Raw genomic sequence first — 21,979 nt, forward strand, 5'->3', positions numbered from 1 at the left:
CTGCTGTGTAAGTTCTCCTAACCTGCTACGTTCATTTTCCTGACCCTGCTGTGTAAGTTCTCCTAACCTGCTACGTTCATTTTCCTGACCCTGCTGTGTAAGTTCTCCTAACCTGCTACGTTCATTTTCCTGACCCTGCTGTGTAAGTTCTCCTAACCTGCTACGTTCATTTTCCTGACCCTGCTGCGTAAGTTCTCCTAACCTGCTACGTTCATTTTCCTGACCCTGCTGTGTAAGTTCTCCTAACCTGCTACGTTCATTTTCCTGACCCTGCTGTGTAAGTTCTCCTTACCTGCCACGAAAAAGTCAACTTTTACAAAAGCTGTATCCCTTCTAGACAAAACCGTCTCTTACCCGCTCCTGTATCTCCTCTAGGAAGGTGAGGGAGTTGACAAACTCTGTAGTTGCAGAGGGGATGAACTCCAGTTTGAACTGGGCATCCTGAGCCTCAGCGATGATGGCGTCGATCTTTCTCTTGGCCAGCAGGGGGAGCATGTCATTGATGGCCTGGAGGGGAGGGTGGGGGGGCAGCACAGGCGTTAATGTTGGTCAGTGGATGGACGGCCCAATCCCAAATCCACCGCTTGACCCTATGCCCTATGGACTTGTGGAGAACCGAGAGGATTTGACATGTGTAAGCAATTTGGTAATAGCTCAAATTTGCCCTCTGATAGGCTAAGTGGAAGTTTATATTTATACATATTGCTAACACCAATTAAAAAGTTTCAGATCTCCACAGTGCAAAGGCCCAGGGTCTAGGGGGTGATTTAACACTGGGTAATTGTGTGATCCTCTCCTCCTACCTTCAGACAGCGTAGTGGTGAGGGGATGAGCTTCCCTTTGAGCAGAGTGGTGTCTACCAGCAGCAGGCCCAGGTGTCTCTTCTGTTTGATGGCCAGGGTCTCTTTATGTTGGCCGTGGTACTTCTCCAGACTCTCAGTGAAGAACGCCACTCCTACAGGGAACAGGACAGGGTACAGAGTCACATGATGACTCTCTAGACAGTTTAAAAAAGAGAGATGGGGAGTGTTGATTTGCCACTGTGAAATATACAGAAAACATCCTCACTGGATCCAAAAGTCTGAATGAACTGAGACAAAATGGATATGCTGCTGTGGTATTTGTGTTGAATGTAGAAACTCAAAGCTATATACTGAAAAGGAGTGCCTTGGCTAATCCATTTTTCTCTGTTCCCTAGTAAGTTCATTTAATTGATGATGTTGGTGATGATGATGAAGAGTGTTGCTACGGTACCGTGATCTTGATCTCTGAGCGCGTCCAGGTCCAGACTCTCATTCTCTCTGTAGAAGACGCGGAAGCTCTCAAAGGTGCGCGCGTACACGCTGGCCGAGTCAAACGCAAACTGGAGCGATTGCTGAGAGGGAGCGAGAGGAGGAGGAAGAGGGAGACGAGGAGAGACAACAAAACAAACTTCTTAATGAAGCAGCCAGTTAGACGAACACTCAGGGAATCAGGGCACAAGGACAAAGAGGCAAGATAACAAAACATTGGACCGTGATAGTCCTTTAACTGCCACAACAGATTTAGAGAGCTTTGGCATTAGGAATCATTATAGACACCAAGTTGACACCAAAATGTCCAAGACAATTACAATCCACTTAGCTAATTGAAATGACCTTTAAAAAGGACACAGAATGCTGACCTTGATGTCCAGGATGATGTTCAGCAGGTGTTTATCATCCTCTAACATGGCCTCCAGACCAGGGCCGTCACCACACGTCTTCTCCTCCACCTGAATGGTAGTGGAATACAACCATGTTATGATAGGATAGTATCTCTAACTGGACTACATCTCCTCTACCTGAATGGTAGTGGAATACAACCATGTTATGATAGGATAGTATCTCTAACTGGATTACATCTCCTCCACCTGAATGGTAGTGGAATACAACCCTGTTATGATAGGATAGTATCTCTAACTGGATTACATCTCCTCCACCTGAATGGTAGTGGAATACAACCATGTTATGATAGGATAGTATCTCTAACTGGACTACATCTCCTCCACCTGAATGGTAGTGGAATACAACCATGTTATGATAGTATCTCTAACTGGATTACATCTCCTCCACCTGAATGGTAGTGGAATATAACCATGTTATGATAGGATAGTATCTCTAACTGGATTACATCTCCTCCACCTGAATGGTAGTGGAATACAACCATGTTATGATAGGATAGTATCTCTAACTGGACTACATCTCCTCTACCTGAATGGTAGTGGAATACAACCATGTTATGATAGGATAGTATCTCTAACTGGATTACATCTCCTCCACCTGAATGGTAGTGGAATACAACCATGTTATGATAGTATCTCTAACTGGATTACATCTCCTCCACCTGAATGGTAGTGGAATACAACCATGTTATGATAGGATAGTATCTCTAACTGGACTACATCTCCTCTACCTGAATGGTAGTGGAATACAACCATGTTATGATAGGATAGTATCTCTAACTGGATTACATCTCCTCCACCTGAATGGTAGTGGAATACAACCATGTTATGATAGGATAGTATCTCTAACTGGATTACATCTCCTCTACCTGAATGGTAGTGGAATACAACCATGTTATGATAGGATAGTATCTCTAACTGGATTACATCTCCTCTACCTGAATGGTAGTGGAATACAACCATGTTATGATAGGATAGTATCACTAACTGGATTACATCTCCTCTACCTGAATGGTAGTGGAATATAACCATGTTATGATAGTATCTCTAACTGGATTACATCTCCTCCACCTGAATGGTAGTGGAATACAACCATGTTATGATAGGATAGTATCTCTAACTGGATTACATCTCCTCTACCTGAATGGTAGTGGAATACAACCATGTTATAATAGGATAGTATCTCTAACTGGATTACATCTCCTCCACCTGAATGGTAGTGGAATACAACCATGTTATGATAGGATAGTATCTCTAACTGGATTACACCTCCTCTACCTGAATGGTAGTGGAATACAACCATGTTATGATAGGATAGTATCTCTAACTGGATTACATCTCCTCCACCTGAATGGTAGTGGAATACAACCATGTTATGATAGGATAGTATCTCTAACTGGATTACATCTCCTCCACCTGAATGGTAGTGGAATACAACCATGTTATGATAGGATAGTATCTCTAACTGGATTACATCTCCTCCACCTGAATGGTAGTGGAATACAACCATGTTATGATAGGATAGTATCTCTAACTGGATTACATCTCCTCCACCTGAATGGTAGTGGAATACAACCATGTTATGATAGGATAGTATCTCTAACTGGATTACATCTCCTCTACCTGAATGGTAGTGGAATACAACCATGTTATGATAGGATAGTATCACTAACTGGACTACATCTCCTCCACCTGAATGGTAGTGGAATACAACCATGTTATGATAGGATAGTATCTCTAACTGGATTACACCTCCTCTACCTGAATGGTAGTGGAATACAACCATGTTATGATAGGATAGTATCTCTAACTGGATTACATCTCCTCCACCTGAATGGTAGTGGAATACAACCATGTTATGATAGGATAGTATCTCTAACTGGATTACATCTCCTCTACCTGAATGGTAGTGGAATACAACCATGTTATGATAGGATAGTATCTCTAACTGGATTACATCTCCTCCACCTGAATGGTAGTGGAATACAACCATGTTATGATAGGATAGTATCTCTAACTGGATTACATCTCCTCCACCTGAATGGTAGTGGAATACAACCATGTTATGATAGGATAGTATCTCTAACTGGATTACATCTCCTCTACCTGAATGGTAGTGGAATACAACCATGTTATGATAGGATAGTATCTCTAACTGGATTACATCTCCTCCACCTGAATGGTAGTGGAATACAACCATGTTATGATAGGATAGTATCTCTAACTGGATTACATCTCCTCCACCTGAATGGTAGTGGAATACAACCATGTTATGATAGGATAGTATCTCTAACTGGATTACATCTCCTCTACCTGAATGGTAGTGGAATACAACCATGTTATGATAGGATAGTATCTCTAACTGGATTACATCTCCTCCACCTGAATGGTAGTGGAATACAACCATGTTATGATAGGATAGTATCTCTAACTGGATTACATCTCCTCTACCTGAATGGTAGTGGAATATAACCATGTTATGATAGTATCTCTAACTGGATTACATCTCATCTACCTGAATGGTAGTGGAATACAACCATGTTATGATAGGATAGTATCTCTAACTGGATTACATCTCCTCCACCTGAATGGTAGTGGAATACAACCATGTTATGATAGGATAGTATCTCTAACTGGATTACATCTCCTCTACCTGAATGGTAGTGGAATACAACCATGTTATGATAGGATAGTATCTCTAACTGGATTACATCTCCTCCACCTGAATGGTAGTGGAATACAACCATGTTATGATAGGATAGTATCTCTAACTGGATTACATCTCCTCTACCTGAATGGTAGTGGAATACAACCATGTTATGATAGGATAGTATCTCTAACTGGATTACATCTCCTCCACCTGAATGGTAGTGGAATACAACCATGTTATGATAGGATAGTATCTCTAACTGGATTACACCTCCTCTACCTGAATGGTAGTGGAATACAACCATGTTATGATAGTATCTCTAACTGGATTACATCTCCTCCACCTGAATGGTAGTGGAATACAACCATGTTATGATAGGATAGTATCTCTAACTGGATTACATCTCCTCCACCTGAATGGTAGTGGAATACAACCATGTTATGATAGGATAGTATCTCTAACTGGATTACATCTCCTCTACCTGAATGGTAGTGGAATACAACCATGTTATGATAGGATAGTATCTCTAACTGGATTACATCTCCTCCACCTGAATGGTAGTGGAATACAACCATGTTATGATAGGATAGTATCTCTAACTGGATTACATCTCCTCCACCTGAATGGTAGTGGAATACAACCATGTTATGATAGGATAGTATCTCTAACTGGATTACATCTCCTCCACCTGAATGGTAGTGGAATACAACCATGTTATGATAGGATAGTATCTCTAACTGGATTACATCTCCTCCACCTGAATGGTAGTGGAATACAACCATGTTATGATAGGATAGTATCTCTAACTGGATTACATCTCCTCTACCTGAATGGTAGTGGAATACAACCATGTTATGATAGGATAGTATCACTAACTGGACTACATCTCCTCCACCTGAATGGTAGTGGAATACAACCATGTTATGATAGGATAGTATCTCTAACTGGATTACACCTCCTCTACCTGAATGGTAGTGGAATACAACCATGTTATGATAGGATAGTATCTCTAACTGGATTACATCTCCTCCACCTGAATGGTAGTGGAATACAACCATGTTATGATAGGATAGTATCTCTAACTGGATTACATCTCCTCTACCTGAATGGTAGTGGAATATAACCATGTTATGATAGTATCTCTAACTGGATTACATCTCCTCCACCTGAATGGTAGTGGAATACAACCATGTTATGATAGGATAGTATCTCTAACTGGATTACATCTCCTCCACCTGAATGGTAGTGGAATACAACCATGTTATGATAGGATAGTATCACTAACTGGATTACATCTCCTCCACCTGAATGGTAGTGGAATACAACCATGTTATGATAGGATAGTATCTCTAACTGGATTACACCTCCTCTACCTGAATGGTAGTGGAATACAACCATGTTATGATAGGATAGTATCTCTAACTGGATTACATCTCATCCACCTGAATGGTAGTGGAATACAACCATGTTATGATAGGATAGTATCTCTAACTGGATTACATCTCCTCCACCTGAATGGTAGTGGAATACAACCATGTTATGATAGGATAGTATCTCTAACTGGATTACATCTCCTCCACCTGAATGGTAGTGGAATACAACCATGTTATGATAGGATAGTATCTCTAACTGGATTACATCTCCTCCACCTGAATGGTAGTGGAATACAACCATGTTATGATAGGATAGTATCTCTAACTGGATTACATCTCCTCCACCTGAATGGTAGTGGAATACAACCATGTTATGATAGGATAGTATCTCTAACTGGATTACATCTCCTCCACCTGAATGGTAGTGGAATACAACCATGTTATGATAGGATAGTATCTCTAACTGGATTACATCTCCTCCACCTGAATGGTAGTGGAATACAACCATGTTATGATAGTATCTCTAACTGGATTACATCTCCTCTACCTGAATGGTAGTGGAATACAACCATGTTATGATAGGATAGTATCTCTAACTGGATTACATCTCCTCTACCTGAATGGTAGTGGAATACAACCATGTTATGATAGGATAGTATCTCTAACTGGATTACATCTCCTCCACCTGAATGGTAGTGGAATACAACCATGTTATGATAGGATAGTATCTCTAACTGGATTACATCTCCTCCACCTGAATGGTAGTGGAATACAACCATGTTATGATAGTATCTCTAACTGGATTACATCTCATCTACCTGAATGGTGGTGGAATACAACCATGTTATGATAGTATCTCTAACTGGATTACATCTCCTCCACCTGAATGGTAGTGGAATACAACCATGTTATGATAGTATCTCTAACTGGATTACATCTCCTCCACCTGAATGGTAGTGGAATATAACCATGTTATGATAGTATCTCTAACTGGATTACATCTCCTCTACCTGAATGGTGGTGGAATACAACCATGTTATGATAGGACAACAGCCATCTTGTTCTTGGTGAATGGTCATCAGATATCAGGCTATTAAAACATTTAGGGATGGTTTCCCGGACACAGACCAACACTAATACTGAACAGAACTTTCAATGAAGATTCTTCACATTGCTTTAAATTCTAGAACTAGGTTGAATCTGTGTCTGGAAAACTCCAACTAAACTAAACAACACCCTTGGCTTTGGTGAACTAACACCTGCACTTGACTTGTTCCTACTAGCACGGACTTTGCTGATAGCTTCTTTGAGGAAAAATGTACTCACTATAACAGGTGTAGTTGTCTCACCTAGCTATCTGCTAAAAAAAAACGTTTTTTATTAGTCAGTGGTAGTGTTTCACACCTTGCTGTTGATCATGGGCTGAGTGAAGGCATCAAAGTAGGAGTCAGTCACCAGCACAACTAATGACAACACTGTCTCCTGGAACCTAGAGATGATCTCTGACACACACTCCTGTTAGGGGAATACACACACACACACATACACAGACACCCACACACACACACAGACAGACACACATACAGACACACGCATAAAGAGAGTGCAAGAGAGATACATTGTTACAAACAAAAAAAGTTACAAATTCAGAGCCATATTGATATGTTGCAGAACGATGACATCGTCAGTGAGCTGAAAGGTGAGAGGTCAGGGGTTACAGACCTGGAAGACGTCTACGGAGGGTTCGTAGGTCAGAGCGTGGGTCTCCAGCATCAGCTCCGACACAAACATGGGTAGATGAACAGCCTCCACCGTGGGCTCTGTAGCCTGAGGTACACAAACACCACACACACACACACACACACACACACACACACACACACACACACACACACACACACACACACACACACACACACACACACACACACACACACAGGGGTTAATACACAGTTAAAGGGGAAGGGATTGTCACAACAAAAGGAACCCACTATTCCGTTTAGTAAACTTGTTAGAAGGATGCAGGCAGAAAGCTGACTGTGTTCCCCATTCTACAAGACAGACGATAACACACACAATACATCTCCCTCTGTAGCTTTAAACTCTCCTAAACAGGCCTCTGGTTTTAGAAAGCCTAGTGGTCCACTGGAGAATCTCCACTGAGACGAGTTGGTTGAAATGATGCTTGCCCATCGATGGGGCTGCCATGTGGAGAATCGTAGGCGGCTCGTTCCAGCCTGTTTTATCTTGTTATTGATGCCATGTCGTTTTGACTCATAGCTAATCAACAACTGTCACAATGTATTTGAGAGACAAAAAAGTGGTCATTGTTTAAATGTATTTATGTTGTCGATAAACACGAAGCCAACCCGGTGTTTTGCTCCATAGTTGTGTGGGTTTTGTAGCTAAACAACCAAACTGTCTATGTTTTTTAGTCAGCGCAGGCTACATCCATGTCTGAGAATCTGTCCCTGAGGCCTTTTTCAAACCTCCCCTCAGCGACCTTCATGGAGCAGCTCTGAACTACCTCACCTGATTCACCTGGCCAACGGTTTGATGATCAGTTAACCGGTTGAATCAGGTGGTCTAGTTCTGGAATAGATCCAATCCATGGAACGGCTGGGGGTCCCAGAGGAGAGGAAACAGTCGGTCTTGCTGTACCTTCTTGTCGGAGTCCTCCGTGGCGCCACCTCCGTCTCCAGCTGCAGCAGCAGCGTTGGCAGCATCGGTGTCGGCCCAGCTGTGGATGACAGCGTGTGTTGGGGTGTGCTGAGTCTGATCCTGCAGGACGGCCAGTAGTTTGGCCACAGAGCTCACAGCCAGGATGTGCATGGTGTTCACCATCAGGTAGTCAGCCAACCGGATGAAACTAGAACAAGACAGAGTAGGAAGGGGCTTCCGTCATGACACCTGGACAGGTACAGCACTCCAGCTCAAAGTACTGGTAGAAATGGAACGTGTGTGTGAGAGATGGTGTGTGTGTAGTGGATAGGAGGGCTTCAATAATGTAGCATGGCAGAGAAACAGATTTATGTGGAAATTAGACTGGGAAATAATGAAACAGTATACAGGAGTGTGTAGCAAGATAGTGTGAGTGTGTGTGTGGTACCCACCAGGTGAGGCGTCTACAGTGGTACCTCTTGTTGGCCTGTTCTGTGTAACTCATCTTCTCTGGAGCCTCTTCAAACAGCAGCTCAATCTCTGGTGACTGCTTACTGTCTGTCCCCTCTGGAGTACACACACTTCAGACTCACTCCACTGTCTGTCCCCTCTGGAGAACACACACTTCAGACTCACTCCACTGTCTGTCCCCTCTGGAGTACACACACTTCAGACTCACTCCACTGTCTGTCCCCTCTGGAGTACACACACTTCAGACTCACTCCACTGTCTGTCCCCTCTGGAGAACACACACTTCAGACTCACTCCACTGTCTGTCCCCTCTGGAGTACACACACTTCAGACTCACTCCACTGTCTGTCCCCTCTGGAGAACACACACTTCAGACTCACTCCACTGTCTGTCCCCTCTGGAGAACACACACTTCAGACTCACTCCACTGTCTGTCCCCTCTGGAGAACACACACTTCAGACTCACTCCACTGTCTGTCCCCTCTGGAGAACACACACTTCAGACTCACTCCACTGTCTGTCCCCTCTGGAGAACACACACTTCAGACTCACTCCACTGTCTGTCCCCTCTGGAGAACACACACTTCAGACTCACTCCACTGTCTGTCCCCTCTGGAGTACACACACTGTGTTGTAGTTATAGTCAGGTGTGTGTGTGTACCTGTGTTGTAGTTATAGTCAGGTGTGTGTGTACCTGTGTTGTAGTTATAGTCAGGTGTGTGTGTACCTGTGTTGTAGTTATAGTCAGGTGTGTGTGTGTACCTGTGTTGTAGTTATAGTCAGGTGTGTGTGTACCTGTGTTGTAGTTATAGTCAGGTGTGTGTGTGTACCTGTGTTGTAGTTATAGTCAGGTGTGTGTGTGTACCTGTGTTGTAGTTATAGTCAGGTGTGTGTGTACCTGTGTTGTAGTTATAGTCAGGTGTGTGTGTACCTGTGTTGTAGTTATAGTCAGGTGTGTGTGTACCTGTGTTGTAGTTATAGTCAGGTGTGTGTGTGTACCTGTGTTGTAGTTATAGTCAGGTGTGTGTGTGTACCCGTGTTGTAGTTATAGTCAGGTGTGTGTGTGTACCTGTGTTGTAGTTATAGTCAGGTGTGTGTGTACCTGTGTTGTAGTTATAGTCAGGTGTGTGTGTACCTGTGTTGTAGTTATAGTCAGGTGTGTATCCTGCCTCCAACATGGCCGTGTGACAGGCGCTCCTGGCCACCTCCTTTACCAGCTCCCTGAACTCTTCCAGACGAGAAGATACCTGCACACACACACACACACACACACACACACACACACACACACACACACACACACACACACACACACACACACACACACAGACGTTTCCATGTAAAGGGACAGACACACAGGTAACAGTATTGTTTCCATTCCTCTCCTTGCCCCATCCTGGGCTGGAACCAGGCCCCCTCAGAACTGTCACCCACACAGCATCGCTACACAAATGCTGAGGCCCTTGCAGTGTAAGGGAAACGTTTACTTCAAGGTCTCAGCGCGGGTGACGGCACCGATTCAATACGACTAGCATGCACTGCTAACATGCTAGCCATTTCACATCAGATACACATAAGCAATGAAAGGAGAGCTGCACACTGAGCTCAGATGTAATAACCTAACATCCAACGTTTGGACAGACAAGATGTCTTTATCAGGGTATAATGACAGACACTGCTGGGTGACTAGTTTATAGAGAATACATCATGTAAAGGAACAGACAAGCTGTCTTTATCAGGGTATAATGACAGACACTGCTGGGTGACTAGTTTATAGAGAATACATCATGTAAAGGAACAGACAAGATGTCTTTATCAGGGTATAATGACAGACACTGCTGGGTGACTAGTTTATAGAGAATACATCATGTAAAGGAACAGACAAGCTGTCTTTATCAGGGTATAATGACAGACACTGCTGGGTGACTAGTTTATAGAGAATACATCATGTAAAGGAACAGACAAGCTGTCTTTATCAGGGTATAATGACAGACACTGCTGGGTGACTAGTTTATAGAGAATACATCATGTAAAGGAACAGACAAGATGTCTTTATCAGGGTATAATGACAGACACTGCTGGGTGACTAGTTTATAGAGAATACATCATGTAAAGGAACAGACAAGATGTCTTTATCAGGGTATAATGACAGACACTGCTGGGTGACTAGTTTATAGAGAATACATCATGTAAAGGAACAGACAAGATGTCTTTATCAGGGTATAATGACAGACACTGCTGGGTGACTAGTTTATAGAGAATACATCATGTAAAGGAACAGACAAGATGTCTTTATCAGGGTATAATGACAGACACTGCTGGGTGACTAGTTTATAGAGAATACATCATGTAAAGGAACAGACAAGATGTCTTTATCAGGGTATAATGACAGACACTGCTGGGTGACTAGTTTATAGAGAATACATCATGTAAAGGAACAGACAAGATGTCTTTATCAGGGTATAATGACAGACACTGCTGGGTGACTAGTTTATAGAGAATACATCATGTAAAGGAACAGACAAGATGTCTTTATCAGGGTATAATGACAGACACTGCTGGGTGACTAGTTTATAGAGAATACATCATGTAAAGGAACAGACAAGCTGTCTTTATCAGGGTATAATGACAGACACTGCTGGGTGACTAGTTTATAGAGAATACATCATGTAAAGGAACAGACAAGCTGTCTTTATCAGGGTATAATGACAGACACTGCTGGGTGACTAGTTTATAGAGAATACATCATGTAAAGGAACAGACAAGATGTCTTTATCAGGGTATAATGACAGACACTGCTGGGTGACTAGTTTATAGAGAATACATCATGTAAAGGAACAGACAAGCTGTCTTTATCAGGGTATAATGACAGACACTGCTGGGTGACTAGTTTATAGAGAATACATCATGTAAAGGAACAGACAAGATGTCTTTATCAGGGTATAATGACAGACACTGCTGGGTGACTAGTTTATAGAGAATACATCATGTAAAGGAACAGACAAGATGTCTTTATCAGGGTATAATGACAGACACTGCTGGGTGACTAGTTTATAGAGAATACATCATGTAAAGGAACAGACAAGATGTCTTTATCAGGGTATAATGACAGACACTGCTGGGTGACTAGTTTATAGAGAATACATCATGTAAAGGAACAGACAAGATGTCTTTATCAGGGTATAATGACAGACACTGCTGGGTGACTAGTTTATAGAGAATACATCATGTAAAGGAACAGACAAGATGTCTTTATCAGGGTATAATGACAGACACTGCTGGGTGACTAGTTTATAGAGAATACATCATGTAAAGGAACAGACAAGATGTCTTTATCAGGGTATAATGACAGACACTGCTGGGTGACTAGTTTATAGAGAATACATCATGTAAAGGGACAGACAAGCTGTCTTTATCAGGGTATAATGACAGACACTGCTGGGTGACTAGTTTATAGAGAATACATCATGTAAAGGAACAGACAAGATGTCTTTATCAGGGTATAATGACAGACACTGCTGGGTGACTAGTTTATAGAGAATACATCATGTAAAGGAACAGACAAGATGTCTTTATCAGGGTATAATGACAGACACTGCTGGGTGACTAGTTTATAGAGAATACATCATGTAAAGGAACAGACAAGATGTCTTTATCAGGGTATAATGACAGACACTGCTGGGTGACTAGTTTATAGAGAATACATCATGTAAAGGAACAGACAAGATGTCTTTATCAGGGTATAATGACAGACACTGCTGGGTGACTAGTTTATAGAGAATACATCATGTAAAGGAACAGACAAGATGTCTTTATCAGGGTATAATGACAGACACTGCTGGGTGACTAGTTTATAGAGAATACATCATGTAAAGGGACAGACAAGCTGTCTTTATCAGGGTATAATGACAGACACTGCTGGGTGACTAGTTTATAGAGAATACATCATGTAAAGGAACAGACAAGATGTCTTTATCAGGGTATAATGACAGACACTGCTGGGTGACTAGTTTATAGAGAATACATCATGTAAAGGAACAGACAAGATGTCTTTATCAGGGTATAATGACAGACACTGCTGGGTGACTAGTTTATAGAGAATACATCATGTAAAGGGACAGACACACAGAGAATATGTCATGTAAAGGGACAGACACACAGAGAATATGTAATGTAAAGGAACAGATACACAGAGAATATGTCATGTAAAGGAACAGATACACAGAGAATATGTCATGTAAAGGAACAGATACACAGAGAATATGTCATGTAAAGGAACAGATACACAGAGAATATGTCATGTAAAGGGACAGACACACAGAGAATATGTCATGTAAAGGAACAGATACACAGAGAATATGTAATGTAAAGGAACAGATACACAGAGAATATGGAATGTAAAGGAACAGATACACAGAGAATATGTCATGTAAAGGGACAGACACACAGAGAATATGTCATGTAAAGGGACAGACACACAGAGAATATGTCATGTAAAGGAACAGATACACAGAGAATATGTAATGTAAAGGAACAGATACACAGAGAATATGTCATGTAAAGGAACAGATACACAGAGAATATGTCATGTAAAGGGACAGACACACAGAGAATATGTCATGTAAAGGAACAGACACACAGAGAATATGTAATGTAAAGGAACAGATACACAGAGAATATGTAATGTAAAGGAACAGATACACAGAGAATATGTCATGTAAAGGAACAGATACACAGAGAGACACACGTCATGTAAAGGGACACACACGTCATGTAGAGGGACACACACGTCATGTAGAGGGACACACACGTCATGTAGAGGGACACACACGTCATGTAAAGGGAGAGACACGTCATGTAAAGGGACAGACACGTCATGTAAAGGGAGAGACACGTCATGTAAAGGGAGAGACACGTCATGTAGAGGGAGAGACACGTCATGTAAAGGGACAGACACGTCATGTAAAGGGAGAGACACGTCATGTAAAGGGACACACACGTCATGTAAAGGGAGAGACACGTCATGTAAAGGGAGAGACACGTCATGTAAAGGGAGAGACACGTCATGTAAAGGGACAGACACGTCATGTAGAGGGACACACACGTCATGTAAAGGGAGAGACACGTCATGTAAAGGGAGAGACACGTCATGTAGAGGGACAGACACGTCATGTAGAGGGAGAGACACGTCATGTAAAGGGACAGACACGTCATGTAGAGGGACAGACACGTCATGTAGAGGGAGAGACACGTCATGTAAAGGGACAGACACGTCATGTAGAGGGACAGACACGTCATGTACAGGGACAGACACGTCATGTACAGGGACAGACACGTCATGTAGAGGGACAGACACGTCATGTAAAGGGAGAGACACGTCATGTAAAGGGACACACACGTCATGTAAAGGGACAGACACGTCATGTAAAGGGACACACACGTCATGTAAAGGGACAGACACGTCATGTAGAGGGACAGACACGTCATGTACAGGGACAGACACGTCATGTAAAGGGAGAGACACGTCATGTAAAGGGAGAGACACGTCATGTAAAGGGACAGACACGTCATGTAGAGGGACACACACGTCATGTAAAGGGAGAGACACGTCATGTAAAGGGACAGACACGTCATGTAAAGGGACAGACACGTCATGTAAAGGGACACACACGTCATGTAAAGGGAGAGACACGTCATGTAGAGGGACAGACACGTCATGTAGAGGGACAGACACGTCATGTAGAGGGACAGACACGTCATGTAAAGGGACACACACGTCATGTAAAGGGACAGACACGTCATGTAAAGGGACAGACACGTCATGTAAAGGGACAGACACGTCATGTAAAGGGAGAGACACGTCATGTAAAGGGACAGACACGTCATGTAAAGGGACAGACACGTCATGTAAAGGGACACACACGTCATGTAAAGGGACAGACACGTCATGTAGAGGGACAGACACGTCATGTAAAGGGACAGACACGTCATGTAAAGGGAGAGACACGTCATGTAAAGGGACAGACACGTCATGTAAAGGGACACACACGTCATGTAAAGGGACAGACACGTCATGTAAAGGGAGAGACACGTCATGTAAAGGGACAGACACGTCATGTAGAGGGACAGACACGTCATGTAAAGGGACAGACACGTCATGTAAAGGGACAGACACGTCATGTACAGGGACACACACGTCATGTACAGGGACAGACACGTCATGTAAAGGGACAGACACGTCATGTAGAGGGACAGACACGTCATGTAAAGGGACAGACACGTCATGTAAAGGGAGAGACACGTCATGTAAAGGAGAGACACGTCATGTAAAGGGACAGACACGTCATGTAAAGGGACAGACACGTCATGTAAAGGGACACACACGTCATGTAAAGGGACACACACGTCATGTAGAGGGAGAGACACGTCATGTAAAGGGACAGACACGTCATGTAAAGGGACAGACACGTCATGTAGAGGGACAGACACGTCATGTAAAGGGACACACACGTCATGTAGAGGGAGAGACACGTCATGTAGAGGGACAGACACGTCATGTAGAGGGACAGACACGTCATGTAAAGGGACAGACACGTCATGTAAAGGGACAGACACGTCATGTACAGGGACAGACACGTCATGTAAAGGGAGAGACACGTCATGTAAAGGGACAGACACGTCATGTAAAGGGACAGACACGTCATGTAAAGGGAGAGACACGTCATGTAGAGGGACAGACACGTCATGTAGAGGGACAGACACGTCATGTAAAGGGACAGACACATCATGTAAAGGGACAGACACGTCATGTAAAGGGACACACACGTCATGTAAAGGGAGAGACACGTCATGTAAAGGGACAGACACGTCATGTAAAGGGACAGACACGTCATGTAAAGGGACAGACACGTCATGTAAAGGGAGAGACACGTCATGTAGAGGGACAGACACGTCATGTAAAGGGACAGACACGTCATGTAGAGGGAGAGACACGTCATGTAGAGGGAGAGACACGTCATGTAAAGGGACAGACACGTCATGTAGAGGGACAGACACGTCATGTAAAGGGACAGACACGTCATGTAAAGGGACAGACACGTCATGTACAGGGACACACACGTCATGTACAGGGAGAGACACGTCATGTAGAGGGACAGACACGTCATGTAAAGGGACAGACACGTCATGTAAAGGGAGAGACACGTCATGTAAAGGGACACACACGTCATGTAAAGGGAGAGACACGTCATGTAAAGGGACAGACACGTCATGTAGAGGGACAGACACGTCATGTAGAGGGAGAGACACGTCATGTACAGGGAGAGACACGTCATGTAGAGGGACAGACACGTCATGTAGAGGGAGAGACACGTCATGTAAAGGGAGAGACACGTCATGTAAAGGGAGAGACACGTCATGTAAAGGGAGAGACACGTCATGTAAAGGGACAGACACGTCATGTAGAGGGACAGACACGTCATGTAAAGGGACAGACACGTCATGTAAAGGGACAGACACGTCATGTACAGGGACAGACACGTCATGTAAAGGGAGAGACACGTCATGTAAAGGGAGAGACACGTCATGTAAAGGGACAGACACGTCATGTAAAGGGACAGACACGTCATGTAAAGGGAGAGACACGTCATGTAAAGGGACAGACACGTCATGTAAAGGGACAGACACGTCATGTACAGGGAGAGACACGTCATGTAAAGGGAGAGACACGTCATGTAAAGGGACAGACACGTCATGTAAAGGAGAGACACGTCATGTAAAGGGAGAGACACGTCATGTAAAGGGACAGACACGTCATGTAAAGGGACAGACACGTCATGTAAAGGGAGAGACACGTCATGTAAAGGGACAGACACGTCATGTAGAGGGACAGACACGTCATGTAAAGGGACAGACACGTCATGTAGAGGGACAGACACGTCATGTAAAGGGACAGACACGTCATGTAAAGGGACAGACACGTCATGTACAGGGACACACACGTCATGTACAGGGAGAGACACGTCATGTAGAGGGAGAGACACGTCATGTAGAGGGAGAGACACGTCATGTACAGGGAGAGACACGTCATGTAAAGGGACACACACGTCATGTAAAGGGAGAGACACGTCATGTAAAGGGACAGACACGTCATGTAAAGGGAGAGACACGTCATGTAAAGGGACAGACACGTCATGTAAAGGGAGAGACACGTCATGTAAAGGGAGAGACACGTCATGTAAAGGGACAGACACGTCATGTAAAGGGACACACACGTCATGTAGAGGGACAGACACGTCATGTAAAGGGAGAGACACGTCATGTAAAGGGAGAGACACGTCATGTAAAGGGAGAGACACGTCATGTAAAGGGACAGACACGTCATGTAGAGGGACAGACACGTCATGTAAAGGGACAGACACGTCATGTAGAGGGACAGACACGTCATGTAAAGGGACACACACGTCATGTAAAGGGACAGACACGTCATGTAGAGGGACAGACACGTCATGTAAAGGGAGAGACACGTCATGTAAAGGGAGAGACACGTCATGTAAAGGGAGAGACACGTCATGTAAAGGGACACACACGTCATGTAAAGGGACAGACACGTCATGTAAAGGGAGAGACACGTCATGTAAAGGGACACACACGTCATGTAAAGGGACACACACGTCATGTAAAGGGACAGACACGTCATGTAAAGGGAGAGACACGTCATGTAGAGGGACAGACACGTCATGTAAAGGGACACACACGTCATGTAAAGGGACACACACGTCATGTAAAGGGACAGACACGTCATGTAAAGGGACACACACGTCATGTAAAGGGACAGACACGTCATGTAGAGGGACAGACACGTCATGTAGAGGGACAGACACGTCATGTAAAGGGACAGACACGTCATGTAAAGGGACAGACACGTCATGTACAGGGACAGACACGTCATGTAAAGGGAGAGACACGTCATGTAAAGGGACAGACACGTCATGTAAAGGGACAGACACGTCATGTAAAGGGACAGACACGTCATGTAAAGGGAGAGACACGTCATGTAAAGGGAGAGACACGTCATGTAAAGGGACAGACACGTCATGTAAAGGGACACACACGTCATGTAGAGGGACAGACACGTCATGTAAAGGGAGAGACACGTCATGTAAAGGGAGAGACACGTCATGTAAAGGGAGAGACACGTCATGTAAAGGGACAGACACGTCATGTAGAGGGACAGACACGTCATGTAAAGGGACAGACACGTCATGTAGAGGGACAGACACGTCATGTAAAGGGACACACACGTCATGTAAAGGGACAGACACGTCATGTAGAGGGACAGACACGTCATGTAAAGGGAGAGACACGTCATGTAAAGGGAGAGACACGTCATGTAAAGGGAGAGACACGTCATGTAAAGGGACACACACGTCATGTAAAGGGACAGACACGTCATGTAAAGGGAGAGACACGTCATGTAAAGGGACACACACGTCATGTAAAGGGACACACACGTCATGTAAAGGGACAGACACGTCATGTAAAGGGAGAGACACGTCATGTAGAGGGACAGACACGTCATGTAAAGGGACACACACGTCATGTAAAGGGACACACACGTCATGTAAAGGGACAGACACGTCATGTAAAGGGACACACACGTCATGTAAAGGGACAGACACGTCATGTAGAGGGACAGACACGTCATGTAGAGGGACAGACACGTCATGTAAAGGGACAGACACGTCATGTAAAGGGACAGACACGTCATGTACAGGGACAGACACGTCATGTAAAGGGAGAGACACGTCATGTAAAGGGACAGACACGTCATGTAAAGGGACAGACACGTCATGTAAAGGGAGAGACACGTCATGTAAAGGGACAGACACGTCATGTAAAGGGACAGACACGTCATGTAGAGGGAGAGACACGTCATGTAAAGGGAGAGACACGTCATGTAAAGGGACAGACACGTCATGTAAAGGGAGAGACACGTCATGTAAAGGGAGAGACACGTCATGTAAAGGGACAGACACGTCATGTAAAGGGACAGACACATCATGTAAAGGGAGAGACACGTCATGTAAAGGGACAGACACGTCATGTAAAGGGACAGACACGTCATGTAAAGGGAGAGACACGTCATGTAAAGGGACAGACACGTCATGTAAAGGGACAGACACGTCATGTAAAGGGAGAGACACGTCATGTAAAGGGACAGACACGTCATGTAAAGGGACAGACACGTCATGTAAAGGGACAGACACGTCATGTAAAGGGAGAGACACGTCATGTAAAGGGACAGACACGTCATGTAAAGGGAGAGACACGTCATGTAAAGGGAGAGACACGTCATGTAAAGGGACAGACACGTCATGTAGAGGGACAGACACGTCATGTAGAGGGAGAGACACGTCATGTAAAGGGAGAGACACGTCATGTAAAGGGACAGACACGTCATGTACAGGGACAGACACGTCATGTACAGGGACAGACACGTCATGTAGAGGGAGAGACACGTCATGTAAAGGGAGAGACACGTCATGTAAAGGGAGAGACACGTCATGTAAAGGGACAGACACGTCATGTACAGGGACAGACACGTCATGTAAAGGGACAGACACGTCATGTAAAGGGAGAGACACGTGATGTAAAGGGACAGACACGTCATGTAAAGGGAGAGACACGTCATGTAAAGGGACAGACACGTCATGTAAAGGGAGAGACACGTCATGTACAGGGACAGACACGTCATGTAAAGGGAGAGACACGTCATGTACAGGGACAGACACGTCATGTAAAGGGAGAGACACGTCATGTAAAGGGACAGACACGTCATGTAAAGGGAGAGACACGTCATGTAAAGGGAGAGACACGTCATGTAAAGGGAGAGACACGTCATGTACAGGGACAGACACACATACTGCGTACCTCCTCCAGCTGTTTGTACTGAGCCTCCTGGAACTCCTCCAGAGTGTATGTGTGATCTTTCTGGATGCGACAAAGCCCCATGTCACTGATCCTGTAGCACATCTCTCTGATGTCTAGCAACGCCGGGCGCAGAGACTGGAAACAGACACACAGCTGTTACTGGTCCTTCCTATTATCTTAAAGTAACTACCTTGGTTGTGTTCCATTATATGAACATCTCATAGGGAAGATAGGATTGTTTCAATAATCCTGAGTAACATTCAGACAACATGAACCCGCCCAAACACATACTGCAGGTCAATGGTACAGACCATTTTGACTATAAACACATACTGCAGGTCAATGGTACAGACCATTTTCACTATAAACACATACTGCAGGTCAATGGTACAGACCATTTTCACTATAAACACATACTGCAGGTCAATTGTACAGACCATTTTGACTATAAACACATACTGCAGGTCAATGGTACAGACCATTTCGACTATAAACACATACTGCAGGTCAATGGTACAGACCATTTTCACTATAAACACATACTGCAGGTCAATGGTACAGACCATTTTCACTATAAACACATACTGCAGGTCAATGGTACAGACCATTTTCACTATAAACACATACTGCAGGTCAATGGTACAGACCATTTTGACTATAAACACATACTGCAGGTCAATGGTACAGACCATTTTGACTATAAACACATACTGCAGGTCAATGGTACAGACCATTTTCACTATAAACACATACTGCAGGTCAATGGTACAGACCATTTTGACTATAAACACATACTGCAGGTCAATGGTACAGACCATTTTCACTATAAACACATACTGCAGGTCAATGGTACAGACCATTTTCACTATAAACACATACTGCAGGTCAATGGTACAGACCATTTTCACTATAAACACATACTGCAGGTCAATGGTACAGACCATTTTGACTATAAACACATACTGCAGGTCAATGGTACAGACCATTTTCACTATAAACACATACTGCAGGTCAATGGTACAGACCATTTTGACTATAAACACATATGTAGAGGTCTTGTCCTGACCAGGAAACACTACTGGACCCAACAATACCACCACCTCATTATCCTGACCAGGAAACACTACTGGACCCAACAATACCACCACCTCATTATCCTGACCAGGAAACACTACTGGACCCAACAATACCACCACCTCATTATCCTGACCAGGAAACACTACTGGACCCAACAATACCACCACCTCATTGACGATGAACAGGCGCTCCTGCAGGGACTTCTTGCACGTGTTGATCTTCTTGGAGCGGACGTTGGTCCTCCACACTCTGAAGGCCTTCCACCTCCTGAAGAGGGCGAAGGCCGGGATGGCCAGGAGGCGGCGGTGGCATCGGTACTCATGCTCCCAGCGCTCTAACGGCAGGAAGTCCATCTCTGTATCAGAGATGCAGGTCACACCCTGCTGGCTGATGGTAGAGTAGTCCTGCTTGTTGATGTTCTCATACGTCACTATCCTGGGGGGAAAAGGTCAAAGGTGAGAGTTCGGGATGGGTAGTGAGAATAAGGTTGTAGGTTTTTATATTTCATAGAGAACTTGGGAGTTCAAATATTTGCATGAGTGTGTGTGAGTGTCTGTTTCGTCTCTATTTGTGAGTCCCAATAATACCTCCTTTGTTCTGAAGTGAACACTCGTTCACTACTTCCCACAATCTAAAAGCAATAACTTGGTGCTGGTATGGGTTAGAGGCAGTTTCCACCATGTTTCTTATACCAGGCAGTCCTTTCCATTAACATTAGTGAAGGGAAGTGAGCAAGGATAAATGGAATTAGAGATAATTGGGAAGTAGCATCTCTCTCTTGTTGACGATGATTACTTGAGGTTATAAACATCATATCTGATGTAGGTTATGGTGTGTGTTTCTCCCTCTCTTACTTGAGGTTATAAACATCATATCTGATGTAGGTTATGGTGTGTGTTTCTCCCTCTCTTACTTGAGGTTATAAACATCATATCTGATGTAGGTTATGGTGTGTGTTTCTCTCTCTCTTACTTGAGGTTATAAACATCATATCTGATGTAGGTTATGGTGTGTGTTTCTCCCTCTCTTACTTGAGGTTATAAACATCATATCTGATGTAGGTTATGGTGTGTTTCTCCCTCTCTTACTTGAGGTTATAAACATCATATCTGA

General features: G+C 44.0%; 1 protein-coding gene across 1 annotated transcript in view; it reads right to left on the minus strand.

Annotated features, from left to right (window-relative positions):
* Positions 1 to 21,301, minus strand: part of LOC106599229 (dynein axonemal heavy chain 6-like) — a gene marked incomplete at both ends in the record, with an annotated part of 90,674 nt that extends 69,373 nt beyond the window's left edge. Inside the window, 11 exon segments of the mRNA XM_045711662.1 lie at positions 355 to 507; positions 804 to 955; positions 1,255 to 1,375; positions 1,664 to 1,753; positions 7,130 to 7,240; positions 7,448 to 7,552; positions 8,387 to 8,594; positions 8,839 to 8,953; positions 9,993 to 10,104; positions 19,790 to 19,924; positions 21,034 to 21,301. Coding sequence (XP_045567618.1) covers positions 355 to 507; positions 804 to 955; positions 1,255 to 1,375; positions 1,664 to 1,753; positions 7,130 to 7,240; positions 7,448 to 7,552; positions 8,387 to 8,594; positions 8,839 to 8,953; positions 9,993 to 10,104; positions 19,790 to 19,924; positions 21,034 to 21,301 — 1,570 coding nt within the window.
* Positions 21,302 to 21,979: the final 678 nt, after the last annotated feature.

The sequence above is a fragment of the Salmo salar genome, unplaced genomic scaffold (genome assembly GCF_905237065.1).
Source record: "Salmo salar unplaced genomic scaffold, Ssal_v3.1, whole genome shotgun sequence".
NCBI classification, from domain to species: domain Eukaryota; kingdom Metazoa; phylum Chordata; class Actinopteri; order Salmoniformes; family Salmonidae; genus Salmo; species Salmo salar.